Source organism: Vanellus vanellus, assembly GCF_965231255.1.
Source record: "Vanellus vanellus genome assembly, chromosome: 2".
In the NCBI taxonomy this organism is placed as follows: domain Eukaryota; kingdom Metazoa; phylum Chordata; class Aves; order Charadriiformes; family Charadriidae; genus Vanellus; species Vanellus vanellus.
This window is the reverse complement of record NC_138906.1, coordinates 53,244,009-53,264,642: the sequence shown is the minus strand read 5'-3', so window position 1 is coordinate 53,264,642 and position 20,634 is coordinate 53,244,009. Positions and strand designations below refer to the sequence as shown.

Here is a 20,634-nt window from a genome sequence, read left to right as displayed (position 1 = left end):
CTACCAAGCTCAAGATCAGAGCATCCCGACACGTAGGAAGTCAAGGAAGGGAGCCAGGAGACCTGTGTGGCTAAACAGGGAACTGCTTGGCAAGCTCAAGTGGAAGAAGAGAGTTTATAGATCATGGAAGGAGGGGCTGACCGCTTGGGAGGAGTACAGGGCTGCTGTCAGGGGATGTAGAGAGGCAACTAGGAAAGCTAAGGCCTCCTTAGAGTTAAACCTGGCAAGAGGGGTCAAAGACAACAGGAAGAGCTTTTTCAAATACATGGCAGATAAAACTAACACCAGAGGCAATGTAGGCCCACTACTGAATGGGGTGGGTGCCCTGGTGACAGAAGATACAGAGAAGGCAGAACTATTGAATGCCTTCTTTGTCTCTGTCTACTCTGTCGGGGGCTGTCCTGAGGAGTCCTGTTCTGCTGAGACCCCAGGTGAAGATGAAGTCAAGACAATGGATGGGTTTGCCTTAGTTGATGAGGACTGGGTCAGAGACCAGTTAAGCAACCTGGACATCCATAAATCCATGGGTCCAGATGGGATGCACCCGCGGGTGCTGAAGGAGCTGTCTGAAGTCATTGCTGGACCACTCTCCACCATCTTTACCAAGTCTTGGGAAACGGGCGAGGTGCCTGAGGACTGGAGGAAAGCAAATGTCACTCCAGTCTTCAAAAAGGGCAAGAAGGAGGACCCGGGTAACTATAGACCGGTCAGCCTCACCTCCATCCCTGGGGAAACTGATGGAGCAGCTTATCCTTGGTGCCCTCTCAAGGCATATCAAGGATAAGAGGGTTATTAGGGGCAGTCAGCATGGCTTTTCCAAGGGGAAGTCATGCTTGACCAACCTCATAGCCTTTTATGAGGAAATAACGAGGTGGATGGATGATGGCAGAGCGGTGGATGTGGTCTACCTTGACTTCAGTAAAGCATTTGACACGGTCTCCCACAGCATCCTCATGGCTAAACTGAGGAAGTGTGGACTGGATGACCGGATAATTAGGTGGACTGCGAACTGGCTGAAGGAGAGAAGCCAGAGAGTCGTAGTCAATGGGGCAGAGTCCAGTTGGAGGCCGGTAACCAGCGGAGTGCCTCAAGGGTCGGTACTGGGGCCCATATTATTCAATATATTCATTAATGATTTAGATGAGGGAATTGAGTGTACTATCAGCAAGTTTGCTGATGACACTAAGCTAGGAGGAGTGGCTGACACGCCAGAGGGCTGTGCTGCCATCCAGAGAGACTTGGACAGGCTGGAGATTTGGGCAGGGAATAACTTAATGAAATACAACAAGGGAAAGTGTAGGGTCCTACATCTGGGCAGAAACAACCCCAGGTTCCAGTATAGGATGGGGAGCTACCTGTTAGAGAGCAGTGTAGAGGAAAGGGACCTGGGGGTCCTGGTGGACAGCAGGATGACCATGAGCCAGCACTGTGCCCTTGTGGCCAAGAAGGCCAATGGCATCCTGGGCTGTATTAGAAGGGGGGTGGTTAGCAGATCGAGAGAGGTCCTCCTTCCCCTCTACTCTGCCCTGGTGAGACCGCATCTGGAATATTGTGTCCAGTTCTGGGCCCCTCAGTTCAAGAAGGACAGAGAGCTGCTGGAGAGAGTCCAGCGTAGGGCAACTAAGATGATTAAGGGAGTGGAGCATCTCCCTTATGAGGAAAGACTGAGGGAGCTGGGTCTCTTTAGTTTGGAGAAGAGGAGACTGAGGGGTGATCTTATTAGCGTTTATAAATATATAAAGGGGGAATGTCATGAGGATGGAGCCAGGCTCTTCTCAGTGGCGACCAGTGATAGGACAAGGGGTAATGGATTCAAGCTGGAACACAAGAGGTTCCACTTAAATTTGAGAAGAAACTTCTTCTCAGTGAGGGTGACAGAGCACTGGAACAGGCTGCCCAGGGAGGTTGTGGAGTCTCCTTCTCTGGAGACATTCAAAACTCGCCTGGACACCTTCCTGTGCAACCTCGTCTAGGTGTTCCTGCTCCGACAGGGGGATTGGACTAGATGATCTTTTGAGGTCCCTTCCAATCCCTAGCATACTGTGATACTGTGATACTGTAATTCAGTGGATGTGAATTAAGAATAATCTAAAATACGACATATAAAAATATTTTGAATCAATGTTTTTATTTGAAAACCAAAGGCCTTTTTCATTAAAATACCTCTAATAAGGAATTAGCAGTTGTGGCAGTAAAACTTACCTACACTCAGAGAGTTTCAAGAATGGTTTGGACTTTTGCAGCAGAGAACTCTTTTAATGAACTTAGATTTGAGGCCAGGATGATGCAATGGTGGTCCAATACCTTCTTCCATTAAGTAAATAATACAAAATACCTTTACATCAGCTATTCAGATATGAGTATACCATCTTCTTTTATTCGAACTAAGGTACCAATTATGTCCATTAGTTATTTAGCAAGCGTTTTTCTTTAACTTCTTGCCTGCGGAATGTTCTATTAGTCCTGAATGTTTTTCTTGCACTATTTTTCCCAATTTTCTTTAATCTGTTTTTTCCTAATACTACGTGTGAGACCTCTAAGCATGAGATTTAATTAATAGGTCTTCATTTATGATTTCTGAGCATGAAGTATCACACAGTGGGCTTAAAAATTGAAATTCCTCTTGGGAATTTTGATATAAGGCATGCGACAATTTCATATTCTAAAGAATGTTTGTGAAAAAGCGTGAAAACCAACTTGAGAATAACTGCAGTCCTTTTCTTAAGTGGATATTATGTGTGGATATCACATTTATAATAACACAACATCAGTGTTCCTCTGTTTATGTATTTCCTGTGTTGATTTTTTTTTTTCTACTTGATTGCAAGCCATCCCAAGATGCCCATAAGATAGGCTATGAAGTTCACTTCAAGTTTTACGTAAATATTTATTGCAAACTTGATTTTCTGTATAAGAATAGAAATGTAGGGAAAATTTGCGAACTTTTGCTTATAGTAATAAAAACCAGAATTATGCTGTCCTATTTGTGGTCCTCCTTATTTTTCTTCTCAATAATGCTTTGCTTATACACATGTAGAGGATGAAAAGCACCTATGTGTTTCCAGTGTATATTCTTAACCAAACTGAAAACAGCATGGATGCTAGAAAAGGCTCATTAATCAAACAGATGTAGCTTCAGTAATTATGAAATCTCCCTATTAAGCAGAAGCAGTAAGTCATTAAAATATCTTCTCTGGCCTTTTGGCTAAGATCAAGCATAGAATATCTTCTCATTAAGATAATGGAGTTCAAGAAAATGATATTCCATCATTCTCCATAAGGGAGCAAAATGGAACTTTTTGGTTAACTGCAATCACTTAGTCATTCATTTTATCTTTCTCCAATCTTGTTCATTCATTTATAAGAAAAAATTAATTCTTCACACATTCAGCCTACTATCTTGGTAACCTGCATTGAACATAAGAGTTAACTTTGGAAATTAAATTAAGGGTGGCTTAATGAAATTAATCCTGAGAATAAAATTAACAGAAGTGAGAAGTATTTGGTTTTCTTTTTTTTTTTTTTTTGTGGATTTTTTTTTTTAATTCAGGAAGCTATTAATAAATACAAATTCAGTTTGTTAAATTTAAGGAGAATTTATTGAGGAAAATCAGAGGTTCATGACATAAATCAGTTTAACTTTTTTTTTTCCATTGCCTTTTCCACTTGAATTTCATTTATACTGATTATTTCCTAATTGTTTTCAACACCCTCTGACTTTTTTTTCTGTGAACTAAAGATCTTAATTATACATACTTGATTGGACATATCTTCAAATCGTTTATGGATTCAGAAGTGAGATAGAAAAACCAAGCTTGAAAGGCGCCATTTTACATAGCATATGGTTTTAGAAATTATATTCTAGCAGATTTTGCTTATTCTGAGTGGATGTCCTTCATTCATAGTTGAATGAAAGGATTGAGTAGTTTTGCTTTTTACTTCAAGCTTTTTTGGTGATCTTTACCCACAGTAGTTCTGGATAAGAAGTAAGTAGTGAAGGAATCTACTCATCTGTAAAAGGGCAAGGCACAGTATCTTCAGTGCATTGTTTAGGTTATTTGAGTTTTGATGAAAAACTTCAAATCTTGTTAGAGGCCTAAATACAAGACTGTCTTACTGCAAAGCACCATTACTGCTGTGTTTACGGTGATTGACAACACAGCATGTTTAAAGTTCCCAGCACACTATTGAATATGCAGATGTGAAGATAAATCATAATGCTTTGATGAAAGTGTGTTGTTGCTGCTGATGCAGATATCCCAGGAAGAGCAATTTTAAATGGTTGCTTGAAATGTAGAATAATGTGTGAATGCAGGGTAGTTGTCATACTCACTATTACAAGTTCACCTTACAAGTAGCTTGCCATAAAAATGAGTAGCGAATCCTGGAATTCAGCCCTTGGTTTCAGCAAATGGTGCTGGATCCTGGATTCGCAGCTCTGCTCAAACTTGAAGAATAGCTGTCTAGAGTAGGCAAATTAGAGGTTTTCTGGCTTCCCTGAGGTGTCTTTCCTCTCCTGACATACAGCTATTCTGTCAGCTCCTCTGTGCTCGTTATAGGGGGACTGAGCAAAACTTGAGCCTTCTCCATGTTCTTTGCTTACTGAAAGGACAGCATAATTAGGTTCCTTTGGTATCTTCTCATTTCTTTTATGGAGGAGGAATGCTGTCTGAATTCCATGTTTCATTCCAGTGGGACCCCAAGAGGCTGTGTCAAGGACAGGCGAAAGCTAGACCGGTTTTCTTCTGGGTGTGAATGTTATACTGAAGCCAGGGAGTTAACACCTGAAGTAGAAAGCTGACTACGTAGAATTCATTTTACAAATTAATTTGGTGTTCTTTAGTTGCCCTTGAACAGATTTGTAAAAAAAACTTTTAATGCTTTTACACTGCATTTAGTCAACAATATTGGCATGAACGTGGTAGTGATGTCTCTGACAAGCAACGTAAAGTCACCTCTCCGACATTTGATGGTTAAGCAGTGTGGTGGGTGACCCTGGTGGGCTGCCAGACACCCCCACCCGGCTGCTCCCTCACTCCCCTCCTTAATGGGACAGGGTAGAAAATATGATGAAGCAGCTCGTGGGTCAAGATAAAGACAGGGAGATTGCTTGCCAATTACCTCATGGGCAAAACAGATTTGACTGGGGGAAAATCAATTTAATTTATTGCCAATTAAAGAGTTGGATGGCGCAAAACAAATGCAAACAAAAAACCCTGAACCACTTTCCCCCTGACCTCAACCCCTTTTTTCCCAGGCTTACATTCAGGCCTGCCTTCCCGACTCCTCCACCTGACCACCACCCGGAGGGGCGCAGGGGAACCGGGGGATGAGGTCAGTCCCTCACGGCTCCTCTCAGCCGTCCCTGCCCCCTCAGGCTGTTCCCCTGCTGCGGCGGGGCTCTCCACAGGCCGCAGCTCCCTCAGCCCTCCGGCGGGGGCTCTCCGAGGAACCTCTGCGGGGCTGGAGCCCCTCCTGCCCCCCTCCCGATCTCCCCTCGGGGCTGGCCGGGCCGTTCCTCACACTTTTCCCCTCTCCCCTCACCACCAGGCAGAGTTCTGCTAGTGTTTTGCTGGCCACAGAGCCAGTAGCCCCCCTGCCAAGACCTGGGCAACTGCAGCTGATACATCTGGGAAGTCCTATGGATGATGCTGCATTGCTGTATATATATGTACATATACAGACCTTCATATGTATTTACAACAGGCATTCTTCGCTTTGAACGTAATAGGAATTCATGATCCAGACAAAGGTAGTAAACTGTAATGTCTGGAATTTAATATTCAGCTATCTGATTAAAATTGGAGGGAATGGGCTATAATTATAAGTCACCTTCATTTTTCAGATATGCTAATTTAACTGTGCTGTTTTCCTTGGTTGACATGTTAAACATGTAGTAATAATAAGGTTTTACCAAGCATAATTACCAAGTACTCTTGGCCTTAAAAATGCCTCAGTAGTACCCATGCATGATAATGAGGATACAATAATAGACGATGCTATTGTCAACACCATTTGCATTTGATAATTAGAAGAAAACAACAATTTGTATTCTAAAAATGCTACATGAACAGCAGGATAAGCTGGACAGCAAAGGCTGTTGTAAAACATATCAGCTTGGATTTCCGTAGCACATTAAAATAAGGTAGGTCTGGTAATTTAAATCAGGAAGAGAAATGCAGTGACATATCCTATCTAAAAATCTGTCTTACAAAACCATATATATGGCATCCTCCCAGCCAGCTTTTAAGAAATGAATTACATTACTATTCTCTTTAATGAGTGTTTCTAAGTCAAGAGTTTCTGATGAGACAAAAAGGAAATGTGAAAAAGGAAACAGCTCTTGGGCCATTGTAATGTCATTTGCTGTTATTTAAAAGGTTTAAAAAAAGGGAGCATGTGAAGTTACCTGTAGTTATAACCAGCCTTCACAGCAAAAGGGAACAATGGTACACTAACCCTCCAATTGATTAAGGCCTTTAAAAATTGATTTTGATCCCCATTAAGTTCAAAACTGAGTTTCCCACTTGGCATTTTCTTCTGCTTTAATAGAAACTTTCCTCCTTCTTTCATAGCAATGCACCAGACAAGCATGAGTATGGCATAGCTTGTTTTACTGTGGATGGCAAAACTGGTTTGTTTGAGGGCGTTTAGTTCCTTGCAAAAGTAGGTGAATTTTGCCTGGGGCAATGCAAAGACTGAATGTAGGAGTAGTGCAGCATCATCTTTCCATCCTTTCTCTTCACTCTCTACTAGTATGACAGAACCATTAAGGTCTGAATCAGCAACACTGTTCAACTCAGGCAGGCAATGTCCTTTGACTTGCGCCTTATAGTCTGGTCAGAAATTATTTTTCAGTTAAGTAGCTCTTTGGAAATGTTGATACAGTCTGTTTGTTTTGTACAGGAGAATATAAACACATTTTTGCTTTGAGGGGGAAGAAGCAAAATCTATTTAGTCACTATATATTTTAGGGGCCTGTTCTCTGCTACATCTCCTGTGATGTTCTTAGGTCAGAGAAGCCTATGAAAGAAGCCTTTTCTCACTAGTAGTGCTTCAAGAGTGGAAATACAACCAGTCTAAACTAAGATGAGCATGGAGCAGTCTATGATAGAAAATATTGGGGCCTTCTATGCTGTTGTGTTTCTCTTGATGTTTTATTTACCATCATGATTTGCTCAGGTATTCTCTGAAATGTTAGAGGGCATTGTTGTGTCTTTTTGATTGGATGTCACCCTATTAACACAAAACAAAACACAGACACCACTATACAATGATTGTGTGTCATCTTTTTCTCCTACATGTCCCTCTCAAGATAAATGATAAAAATCATTCATGCATGTTAGATCTTTAACTATTTTTTCTTCCTTAAAAATGAAAGAACAGGTACTAAGTAAGAAACAGAACACATGGTAACTTGCTTTGTAAAATTCTACCTCCAGCTGAATCCTACATGTCATTTACCAATTGGACAGACAGGAAATAATTAAGAATAAATTAGTATAATTCCTTCTTCTGAATAATATCTGTGCTATTATAAAATTTGGATATTTATTTTCCTAATCAAGTGTGCAAACCATGCCACTTAGCCCCACTTAAGATTGTTTGAATTCAGTATCTGGCTGTGCAGTTGTTTGATATTGCTTCTTGTGTTCACGCTAAGGATTAATAAAGGCTGGTATTGGCTTTCCTTGCATTAGAATTTCATTCCCTTTTAAAAAGAACATAGAAGGACCTTCAACACTCCAAGTCTGTATCTCCTCACAATAATAAAAAAAACTACCATAGATTTTTTTTTCCCTTTCTTCTTTTTTTTTATTTCCCTGCTAAAATTTTATTGTCTCCAGTGAATGTAGAACTAATGGCTGAAGTTTGGGCACACCACATTTTATGGAATTAAAAAATATGGAAATAAAAACTGGAGATCACTCTTTTGACTGATTATTCTGGCTTTAGCAATCCTCAGTTAGAAAAGAGTTGACCTATCATTCATACAGGAATTTAAAAATGTTTAAAATGTTTGCTGTTTTCTTCTCATGAGATTAAATAACTTAGTTTAAACATTGACTTTACTCCCAAGTTTTACTCCTAAATAACACAAGCAGACTGATGAGGAGTTTGCTTGTGGTGCTGTTTGCCCTGCCCTGTGTCCACAACAGGAGTCCTATACATACAACTGTGAGTCAAATGTTCTGATCTTTCCAACTTGCAAGTCTATCATAAAGAAAAAAGTTTTGTTCAGCTTCAGATTTATAAATTTATGCAAATCTTAATCTGTTCTTATCATAGAAGTGTGATATTTCCTTTAGTCTCTAGGGAAATAAATAAAGATTCTATCTCTAATTATTAAATGCTAGGCACTTTCAGACCTTCGGGAATAAGGTAAAATATATCCACAATATGTCTATCCTATGAAGTTACTGCCCTAAACTGACTTGTTCCTCTTGCTGTTGCTCCAGTGTGCTTAAGGATGCTGAACGCTTACTGGAATAAACTTGCAGATTTTGTACAGGCATATGAAAACATTTGTTAGCATGCTCTGATTTACATATAATTTCTTCAAGGTATTAGTATAATTTGGGCCTCTAGTGTCAAAATTCACAACCATGTTACATAATTGGATTGAGTTTCCCAATATGTATAACAAGCCTCTGAGAATACTGCATCTCACAGGTTGGTGGTAACACAGCTTGCTCTTTTCAATCCACAATAAAGAGATAAGTTCAGAAATCTAAACTATGTTCACATTTTCCTTTTATTCAATGTTCCTCAATGTCATTGTTGTTGTTGCTTTAGCTTTCCTATACACAGTTCTATTCATCAAAATTAAGGTGATATAAGATGGCATAAGATTTTGGCCCTAAAAAAACCAAAAAGATATCAGCAAATTCTGGAAGTTTATCATCTACTTTTGGGAAATTGAATCAAGATCAACATGATCTTAAATATATGCCAAATGTACCCTAGGTTAATGCAACAGTAAGGAGAAAGATCAAAAGTATTTCATCTTTCACCTGATAAAATATCTTTTCAGGAACATGTTGTTGATACTTTCAGTGAAATTAATGTATTATGATAATTCAATTTATATGGTCACTTGATACTTCTTTGGAAACATGGGAAAAAGCGGTCTTTAACAAAAGAGTTTACAAAATGCAATCGGAGCTAATCCTCCCGTGCTTCAGTGATAGAAGTTGAGAAAGCATGCCTTTTATACTTAGTTGGAAGGGAAAAAAAAACAACAAACCCTTCACGTAGAAGAGGAAGGAAACCAAGGTTAGACCTTATTTGTCTTTTCCTCTCAGGAAAAAAATAATCTGTCAGTATAATACAGTCTAATTCATAGATCACACACATTTTGGGTTTTGCTTCTATCATCACTTCTTACAGTAGGCAACTGATAAACAGCCAACTAATAGCTTCTGCTATAAATATGACATATCTGTTTTCTCCAAAGGGGAGATGAAAATAAACAACAATGCACAAACATGGAATTAATAATGCCTTTAGAAAAAAAAAAAAAATGACTGAGTTTAAGCTTAAGTAATGTGTACTTTCTGCTGTGCAAATTGAAAAACAATTCTCTGCTGCATTTTGCATACCCTGTTAATTTCTATTTTTTCTCATCTAACCAGATGTGGAATGTGCTTTAAATGTTTCATGGTATTAAATATTTTGTCTGTCTGGTAGGAGCAGAGTTTCCTCCCTAGCCATTATAAGGAAAGAGTAGTTTTCTAGTATAAAAGGCATTCAGACAGGAATCTGCAGGTTTTGCTCTGAGTTAACTTTATTATGAGACTTCTGTTGAGCATCCTAACCAATCTGTAAATGGGTAGATAAAAACATTTTATTATCTCTTACGAGGTTAACTTTTCTTCATTTACTTCTATACACAAAGTTTAAAATATCTTTATTATGTACCTGTGCTATATTGTTTTGGGAGTTAATATTTGGCTTTCTGTGGGCATGCTTTTATATTCAAGTGCCCAGCAATTTTAAAGTCACTTACTAGCTGTTTTGATCTTGCTTAAGTTAGGTTAAACCTGGAATAACACCTCTGAATTCAGAAGTTTTACGTTGACATAAAACTGTTAAAAGTAAAGGGACCATTACAATAAGTATGCACTGTGAGGAAAAAATTGCATGTTTTGTTCTCGTTACAGAGAAAAGCTTAATTTTAAACCTGCTAATGTGACGAGGGAAAGGTAACCTGTCTGGTAAAAATGTTATTCAGGAAACTAGTTATCCAGCGTTATTGTCTTATGCCTGGGTCTTGAAAAACAAACAAATCAAACCACCAACAACAACAACAAAAACCCAAACCCCACACCAAACAAACAAACAAAAGATACTTGTTGATAAAAGGTCGACTGAGGGAGAACATAGGCTAGGTAACTGGCAAATGTATTTTAAGCTAAATGACACTTGACAAGATAAGTTGTGAAGATTTTCAGTGTTCTCTCCTCCAGCCTTGTGTGTTCCTCTGCCCTCTACTCTAAAACTTTATGCAGCATGACTCCAGGCTTCTCCATACTTAATTCAGATAGTTACCAGTCTGTAAGGATACTTAAGAGGGAGCTTTGTTTGCTGAAACATCCTCCAAAACATTCAGGTATTTCCAGTAGAGAATAAGTGAAGAAGTATATTTACATGTCAGAATGTTAAAAACTGAAGAGGCATCTGGGGATTGGATATGCAAAAATGTGAAAAAATTTATGAATTTTACTTTGCATAGAGTTGATGATAGTCTATTATTGCTTATGTGCTAAGGACAGTTTAATGAAATCCCAAGCGTACAATCAGACTGACTGATTTCTGACTATTCCAGATGCAATTAACCTGCATTTTATTTAAAACTGGGCAGATAAGATGGCAGGTTTTTCATACAACTTTTCCAGTTGCATAGGGTGCAAAGCAGTTATAAATTTCTTCATAAAAGACACAGTAGTGCGATGGTGTGAATGTTTGCTAAATTCCCAGTGGACTGTGGAATGCTCTGCAGACTCTAAAGTAAACCAAAAGCAATCGAGATGTGGTTTTGTTTTAAAGTGGTATAAAAACTTCCTCTGACCACTCTTTTCCATTAAAAAAACCCAAAACACAACCTAAACCCAACCAAACAAAACCCTGCAAAAACCTTTCTGTAGATATCTGCCCCTCTACTCTGCTCTTGTGAGACCACATCTGGAATATTGTGTCCAGCTCTGGAGCTCTCAACGTAAGAAGGACTTGAATTTGTTGAAGCAGGTCCAGAGGAGATGCAAAGATGATCAGAGGGCTGGAGCACCTCTCCTATGAAAAAGACAGGCTGATAGAGTTGGGGTTTTTCAGCCTGGAGAAGAGAAGACTCTGGGGAGACCTTATAGCAGCCTTCCAGTATCTGAAAGGGACCTACAAGAAGGCTGCAGAGGCACCTTTTACAAGGGCATGTGATGATAGGATGAGGGGTAATGGCTTCAAACTGGAAGAGGGTAGATTTAGAATAGGTATTAGGAAAAAAGTTTTCATTATGAGGGTGGTGAGGCACTGGAACAGGTTGCCCAGGGAAGCTGCGGACGCCCCATCCCCGGAATTGTTCAAGGCCAGTTTGGATGGGGCTTTCAGCACCCTGGTCTAGTGTAAGGTGTTCCTGCCCATGGCAGGGGTGTTGGAACTGGATGATCCCTTCCAACCTAAACCATTCTATGATTCTGTATAGCTTAGAGACAATAAAAAGAAGGTATTTAATTTTTAAATCATTCAAAATTGAATGCTACTAAATAATAAAATAAGACATAAGTTTAATTTTAAGGACCCTTGTTCTGTCCAAATGTAAAACACTAAAGAAAAAATGAATTTTTGTAAATTCAGAATGTAAAATATTAACATTTTCCTGAAAAATTCAAGTGCACAAATTTTGGGTACAGTTTTCTATTTTTTCTTAGTGAAATGTTGAAATTTTGATAAATCTGAATTTCAGCAGGCTGCTTTGTACACCTTTATTCTTGTAATGATTCCAAACTGAGTAATTTAATTAAAAAATAAATCCTAATCTCTTTGTTTAAATTGTAGATCACAGTAATTAATGATGTTTACTTTAAACATTTTCTTATTTTCAGTAGTGAAAGACAGAAGTATAGAGAGTACTGTGGAAGATGTTGTGTACCATTTGATGAAAGGCAGTGCAGCCAGAAATGTCTGATAGTAGTCATGTAATAAATTGCACATTTGTGCTATTGTTATGATATTATAATTTACAGTGTTTCTCAGGAGTGCTTACAAATGTTTATTTACAAATTCTCAAAACAAGAAAGTTTTCTTATTTATTAGTTAGCCGGTCCTTGGATGTAATATGGTGCTAATTTATAGGAGTCATACCATGATCTTTGGGATTAAAAAGTCTTTGGCTACTTGAAAACTAGTCAATCAGTATCAGAAACAAAGTTCAGGTAAAAGGTTCTTTGGAAAATCTTATAAAGTACTATCTGTCGTTGGGCTTCCAAATGCATTTTTAGAAATGTGGCCCTGGTGGTGCATCCAGTGTTGCCCAAAGACTAATTCCTGAGTTGGAACCAGAACAAAGAAACAAGTCTGACTGCTTGCACTCTCCTGTGAGCAAAGTAACGACCATAAAAAACATTACCTGAGACTTGTTCCTTTTCTTACAGAGATCTATAGAAAGGCTTGAAATAAACTTCAGAATGAGTAACCTTGGACAGTAAGGGTTGTGTGGAGACCACTAAATTCATGTAATTTATGGCGTCACCTTGGAGGTGGAAAAATGGCTGCTATATTTTCTTCCTTTTCAGCAACAGCCATCCTTTCGAGCAACAATGTGTTACCTCTATTGATGGTATGCAACTTGAAATGGAATATGAAACATCCCAGGGGATCAATATGAGCTGCTCTAATCTTTTAGATTACAGCTGAGCTCCAGAGATACTTACAGAAGAGCTTCGGTTAGACTTGGACTCATTTGCTCATGAAGCTGAATGTGAACTTGGCTCCCTAGCAGCCTGTCAAGGCTGTCCTGTGAAATGTCAGTCGTGTGGGGAAGCTGCAATATGGAAAGAGCACTGTGCTCACAAAAGCATAGTGAGAAATAATACATCAAAGCAACAGAGGCCAGTAGAAATAGGAAACAAGAAGCCAAATGAGGCTTATGTAAGACTTGCATTGACTTTCTGACATGCAAATGGCAATGGTAACTGGGAAAGTAACTGTTGTATATGCAGAGTATTACCCTGTTTGCAAAGGTGGAGTGTGGCCAGCTCTATTGTGGCTTAAGGTATTTAAAAAGTGGGTTGTTTTTTGTTACCCTTGTAATATATGCAAGGTACAAAAGGTGTCCCTCTTGGGACAGTAGGTGGGACAGAAGAGAGTAAAAATGAAGCTTCCACTCTAGCAATCATTATCCCTCTCTAGTCAATAAAGCAGTCCAAGAAACTTGCTGGGGAGTAAAGTTAGCTTTTTGTCTTTAAAAAAAAAAAAAAAAAAAAAAAGTAACAGTATATGGTAGATTTGTTTTTAATTATCTCCCACAGTCAAGAAAAACACAATAGAACATGCATAAGGCAAAAGGTTGTTGAACCACCCCAAATGTACCAAAGACTGGTATATTTGGGAAATACACCTGACAGGTAATTATTTCCTTTCCCCATAAGAGAAGGTCTTCTTTGATAAGCTCTTTACTGATTTCTTGCTGACTTAAGAACTTGTAGCATGAGGTGTACCCTGCCTGACATTTGCCAGCCATTGCCGTCACTATTTATTGTTTTCATTAGTGGCCCTTCTGAGGACTAAGGAAAGGGCTTCTCCAGCAGTGTTCCTGTCACACAGGATGAGAGGTTTGGCTAGAGGTTTATCATACTGAGCAACAGGCTTGTGAAACGGGGCCAAGGTTGCTTTTCTTGTCATTGAAATTAAACCTGTGATAGGCTGTCCTCGGTAACACCTGCTTCTAAATTTGATTTTTTACAGGGGTTACCATTGACCATGAGCTGCTTTGTAGCATTTTCCACTTTTTGGTTAGCATCGCTTTAAAAGTTCATTTGGAACAGGGCATAAAATTTTTTAGTGACTTATGCTTATTTATTTCTACTCTTTCAGGGGACACAGTCTTGTGAATTAAACACGATGGATTCTAGCATTCATTTCAGATTATAAAACCTGCCTATGCAATATGAAAAGTAAGGCTGTCTCAGCATGCTAATATGCTGCAATCCAAAACAGCCGCATTAGTATTCCTATTGGTTCTCATTGGAGATATGCCAATTCCTATATGTATTTATCCACATTCCAGAGTGCCCTTGCAATCTCATGACTGCTTTTTAGAAGTGCTTGGTGGCTTATTCTTTCTCCTCAGCACACTACAGAGAAATTACTCTACATACTCAAATGGGAGGAGAAAAATGTGTTTAGGATAACTAACATTTAGCACACAGTACAAATTAAACCCAGATGATATGATTCTCTCCCTTCCTCCCCAAAATTTACATTAGAATTCATATTTTAAAGCAGGAGACTTTTGCATTACAAGTATAGATTAAAAGTTGCTTTAAACTTTTTCCCTTTCACTTCACAGGCAATTTGTATAATTAATGAGGTGGATACACTGGTAATAGTTAATATTTTGGGCTTTGGATTTTAAATGTTCTGTTTGTACAGTGAAAATGTGGAAAAGAGAAACTGTTAAGACTGTCAGAAAACCACAGCTTTGTGTATTTCTTGGCTGAGAGTTTTTTTAATGCTACTTCAGATTGACTCATCTGTTTCATATTCTGCTAGCAATTAATTGTGGCTATTTTGGACTCAGAACACAATATTGATATTGCAGTCATTTGCCTTTTCGCATCTAAGTTGATCAGCTTTCGAGTTCTTAACTTCTAACATATACATATGGCACTTTTTTTAAGTAAAGTTGTTATTGGCAACATGTTTATGTCTTAGAGCTAGTATCTTACAGCAAAATTATGACAATGGATTATAATTTGATAGGAAATCTTGACTGAAGATTTGGAAGAAGGGGGGGTGAATTTGTGGATTTTAGGTTTAGTATTTTTAAAAGGTCTGTTCCTCAGTGCACGCTGGACCATAATGATGGAAAAGCCTTTGTTTTTCAAAAGCATTCTTAGTAAGACACTGTCACTTGTTTCTGATGAGTACTATTTATCAGTATCCAAATATTTTTCTTTTTTAGAAGCACTGTACACATCTTAGCTCTCTTTTTACTTTGCTGACAGAATCTTTGCAAGAGCTTCTGAGAGCCTCCAGTGCAGTTTCAAATTATGAATAAAAACCACCTGTGACTATATATGTATACCGTTCCTCTTTGTTAACATTTCAAAATGTATAGTTGTTTGTACGCATTCTAACTTACTGCTAGATACAAATGTCAAGAAGATACAGATGAGCTGCAGATTGTCCTTTTCATCTACTCAGACTGCTCTGATAAGATATGTCAGCAACTTTACAGGTGACCTGTTTATTGATCAGGATGTTAAGCATTTGAACAGACTTCTGTGAAGTGAAGCATCAAGCTTTTTACTCTGCTTTGGCCACCAAAAAGCATTTAAGTCACTGGTACAGTGAGGATTAGGCTTTAACGACCTCCGGGGTTGATAAATCAAGAGTTTGTGTGTATATGGTCGTCTTTGTGCTACAATCAAAGCCTGTGCCTTCAAATAGTCTGGTCCCTATTCCCCAAATATTTCATGGACTAAGTAAGTGGGAATTAAAGGAATTGCAGGCAAAGTGGAAGACATCCCTTTTTTAGTCTATCATCTAGCATGATAGGTAAACTATATAAATAAACTATAAACTATAACTAGACTGTAAAAAAGGAAAGGACAGGTATCCGTTCCTGCTTTTGTTGAGTGCAAACACCAGAGCTTATGAGAGGCTGCACTTGGTAGGATAAAAGATCCGTCTCACCTGGTACCTGGTTTCCAATGGCCACGTGCCTGAGAAAGCGTGTAAAAACAGAGCAGGTGCATAGCAGCCCTTCCCTTCCATAGTCTTTAGGTCTTGAGGAATTTGAAGCTTGTGGATTGCAGAGGTTTCGCATTTGTATTTAATGACATTAGATGACCTTTCTTCCACTGATCTAATTACTTGAATCTCACGGAAACTTGTTTCTGATGGACATATACCATACACATTCCCTCAGAACAGGAAAGTCAGAGTAGCAAATGTCATCGTACCTATGACAAAGTTATCAGTTCTTTCTATCTGAACAGAACGGAGTGGAGTGGAAGTGTGGTTTTGCTTCGGGAAGTTAACATTTAAATGGACCTAAGCTGGCTTGGATGTTAATACATCACTGAGATAAATGGTATGGAGGAGAGTTTATTTCTTTGCTGCTACGATGCTGGCAGGAGAGTGTGCTCTGTAATTGATTAACAGGGCACAGTACATTGACTTATATGGGGAAAGCTATTATATCTCAGTAACAGGAAGGTATATGTGATTCTGGTTTTAGTAAGTAAAAAATTGGATTCTGCAGGAAATAACTAAAACTGCTGAAAGAACCAATGGTTCCCAAGGATTTTTTTTCTCTTAAATCTGTGGCATAACAGCATTTCATGTTATGAAGGAAGCTTAAATAGTGCAATATATTTAGTGGAACTTTCATACAGGGCTAGAAATATTAGCTTATGTAAGCAGTCTTTTAACTTTGTTCTCTTGGACCTAAAGTCAGGAGTTATTGATGAGATTTAATATCTTTTTTAACATCTGTTCATTTGAAGTAGAATCCTTCCCTATAATTCATACACATTTATGGTGAATTTCCCTCATTTTGAAGCCTAAATGAGCGAATGGATTGAGGGGTGTGTGTTTGGTTTTTAAACAATGAGAAATGGTTTTATTCTTTAGCTTATTAGTTGGTATCCCAAAACAGGCGTAGGAATTGAATGCAGTTCTAAACAATCGTGAAGGAAAACTACATCAACTCTGCATTTTCCGCCCCCCGCACTCCCAGTATTGGCAATTTCAACCAAGCTAAGAAAACAGAGGTCCACATTCAATACTTCAAAAGCACATATACACCAAATGAAGCACATTCATGACTGTCTGTAAAAACTGTGACCGCAGTGGCAAATACAATGTGATACTCCCTGTGGGATTTTATATTTTTTTTTTTTTTTCACTATGTCAGGCTTCTCTGTCTGGCTCTGTTGAATCCAAGAGGATGGATTAGTGAAGCAGAGACACGGCGGGCCATACGGGGGCATGATGATTTAGAAGCTAGTACTCTTTCCAAACAAGTTTTTCCATGTTTCCTTTTGTGTAGCTTCATCAATAGTAGCACCAGTGTAGTAGCTGTCAAAATAAAAGGAGGAGATTTTCTCAATAGCTACTGGGATCACTAAAAGAAAAGAAGTTCTGATGAGCTTCTACTATTTGGAGAGGTTTTTTCAGCTACTGTGTTGTTTCTGAACACATGGTCTAAAATCCAGCTTTATTTTTTTATTGCAGAAATTAAGGTTTTGCTCATATTTTATCCCTTTTTGTTGTTGTTGTTGTTGTGATTTAGGATAGCTCTTTTGTTTCACTTTGGGTTTTTTTGATATCGTGACCAATAGCCTCCCATTATATTCAGTAATTAATCAAATTACATAAGTAGCAAACGTTTTTGTAGCTAAATATTTCTATTCCTAATATTCTTCCATAAAGATGCAGGTTTTTCTCCCCACCACCCCACCCCAATATGAAACTATGGGTGGAAGAAAATTGTATAAACCTAAAAATTTACTTTAAAAATTATACAAAAAACAACCAACCAACCAAACAAACCCAGGAAACAGAACAAAGGTACTTGTTCAACCTTAGCTCTTGTTAATAACGAGAACATATTTTTTCCTCAACAGTAAATATTGTGCAAGATAAGCATAGGAAAAAGCTATAAAAAGATTTTGTTATGTTTTTTTTAAATATTTCTAATTACGTGTTCTTTTGTTTTTAAATGTTTTGTGCCATTTTTACCTAGACAACAGACTTAATGACAAATTACTTCAGATCTCTAGATAGGTAACACTAGTAATAAAGTGGCAGCGAGAGCCGTTTGCTAGCAGTCTTTAAAATGAAAACCTATTTTTATTAACTACCAAAAATACACTATAGATAAAGAAATACCTGAGAAAAACTTGGCCAATTATCTCTGTCTTTCTGTGATTATGACATTTAGGGCAAAATTTGTAATGAGTACTTCAGTCTGCTGCTCACTCCTTTTCTCAAGCTCTAACCTCACACTGCTTTGACTGAAATAATAGCAGCCTGGCCCCCCCAAGATCTTAAAACAGGCCCTTGCTCCATGCCATGCCCCTGCTGCTAGAGAGAGGTCCTGTGTGACCCCGGTGGACTGCTTGGGTGGTGTGGTGTGGTGTGGTATGATGCAGAGTGAGCACAAGGCACTGCGCCCATCCGGCTGCGGGCTTCTGACCAAATGCGCCGTGTGGCTGCAGCCAAAGCAAAGGGAGGAGGGGAATCGATCCTTCTGGTTTGTGGTATAAACAATAACGCTTAAAACCATTTCTCTTCCCTTGTCAAAATTCCATCATTAAATAGTGTGGTAGTGAACTTTAAAGTCATTGGAATTGTCCTTTAATTCAGTGCAAAGGATCGCCCTTTACTCTTGCCTGTTCTTTTATGCCGGTATGAATTTTGTTTTCTCCTTTAACAAATTCTTGGAGATTTGTGAAGGAAACTTATTTATTTTGTTAAATGTCAAAGTACTGATTCATGAACTAATGTTCTTCTGTATTTCTGTGCTTCACTTTCTATTGCTGTGTAAGTAATCTTATTTTTCATTACACGAGACTGGAAATTTTAGGAGACCTGCATTATAAATGAGTTGATTCAGTCGCAATCCTTTCTTTTCGCTTAAAGTTCCTCTTTGGAGGGTAGGATTAATTCAGTCTCCATGTGTGATCCAGTCCAGCCAAATCACAGTTTTCTAATTGTACCAAAAGTATGTGGTGTGGCTGAGTGTTAAATGTGCTGCCTATCAGGGGTGGCCTAATGCTTTCTGGATACCTAAATTGAGGGTGTTTCCAGTTATAGCAGAGCCTGTGTCGCAGAGTGTGTGTTTGAAAAGATTAGGCAAGCTGACTGGTGTAGGTTACGGGGTTTTTTTCCTGCTGTGGTAGGCTGTGCCTGAAATGTAAACAAGTAATTTAACCTACATATTTCACCCATGTGTTGAAATAACCGAGGAAAAACTAGAACAAAGGGCAGTATAATAACTATCTATTTGAAAAAATCCAAAGCCAGTTCTCTTTATTCTAATTTGCATAACTTCATACAACAGCAGGAGATTTGTTTTAAACTTTTCCCTTTATTAGAAAGGCAAAGATTCTGATTTTGTTTTCTCCCATCTTAGATGGTAATACCAAGTTAATCTTCTTTATACTGAGTAAAATAGAAGTGAAGTGCTCAAATGGATTATAGAGATTATATTTTTAAAAAAGATTATTTTGTTTATTTTTTCAGTAAATGTGATAATTCTTGGGCATTTATTCATGTACACTAATTTATTTTCTTTTTTACAACAGCAGGTCATCAACACTTTTATTACAGAACTGAAAGCTTATATCTTATCTACTCCTTACGAAACTTTCATGATAATATTTTTCTTTAGCGCTACCTTTTCATGTCACCAGAAACATTCCAGATATATCAGGGCAGGCTTTTTTGTTCATTTACATTTCCTGTAAGGAGAGTGGTGGCACATGGTCAGGCACTACCATTACTTAATTTTGTCCTAACCTTGTTGAAGTCTTTATTTACTCATGTTGTGGTGTGTGGCTGTGTGTTGTATATGTTTGTTTATGGATTTTCTTCTGGTTTTGGCAGTGGGGTTTTGTTTTTTTTGTTGTTGTGTTTGGGGGGCGGTTGTTCGTTTGTTTTGTTTTGTTTTGTTGTTTGTTTGGGTTTTTTACTGAAATGTTGGATGTAGCCACATGCATTCCACATGTACAAAATTAACAAGGCTGTGTTATTACCCAAAAGAAAAATAAAGGGCACATTTTCCCTTAATACGTATGAATAATGTACAGCATAAAGTGAATCTGTTTTCTTGTGTTTCAGAAAAATGCGATGAACCTCTGGTGTCAGCGTTACCCCACTCCTCCTTCAGCAGCTCATCATCTATGACAAGCAGCTATGTGCCAGGGTACGCCAAGTTAAACAAGAGAGGAGGTAAGGGGCACTCTCTACCTCATGTTCAGATATTTCAAGAAAAAGACGATTAGTGATATTTTTAATAGGAAAATGCTCTTTATGTAAAATATCATTTCCTGTGTTTGTTTTAACAAAGTTTGAGCTGTCTGGCAGACTGTTTTTGTAAGCGGAATGAATTTCTGTTTGGTTGTATATGACGGTAATTGCACTCCATTGCACTGCAGGGAGAAATACACTACTAATAACATGTAGCAGCATGGGCCAAATGCCTAACGTCGACGGAGTCATACGGTACAGTTGCATAATTGACTTCAGTTAAAAGGGCATACCTGTGTTCATTGGGTAAATGAACACTTGCAAGGTCATGGCTGTTGGAGCAAAACTAAACAGCTTTGATGTGCTCTGTTGACTTAACTTGTTTCCTACCTTAGCAATGACTGCTGTCATTCAGCTTTTACTAACACCACAGGACTT

At 38.4% G+C, this 20,634-nt stretch overlaps 1 protein-coding gene across 1 annotated transcript in view; it reads left to right on the top strand.

Moving 5' to 3' along the window:
• CNTNAP2 (contactin associated protein 2) overlaps nucleotides 1-20,634 on the top strand; it is a gene marked incomplete at both ends in the record, with an annotated part of 1,160,915 nt that overhangs the window by 340,080 nt on the left and 800,201 nt on the right. Inside the window, one exon of the mRNA XM_082479539.1 lies at nucleotides 20,068-20,178. Coding sequence (XP_082335665.1) covers nucleotides 20,068-20,178 — 111 coding nt within the window. The remainder of the gene's footprint in view (nucleotides 1-20,067; nucleotides 20,179-20,634) is intronic.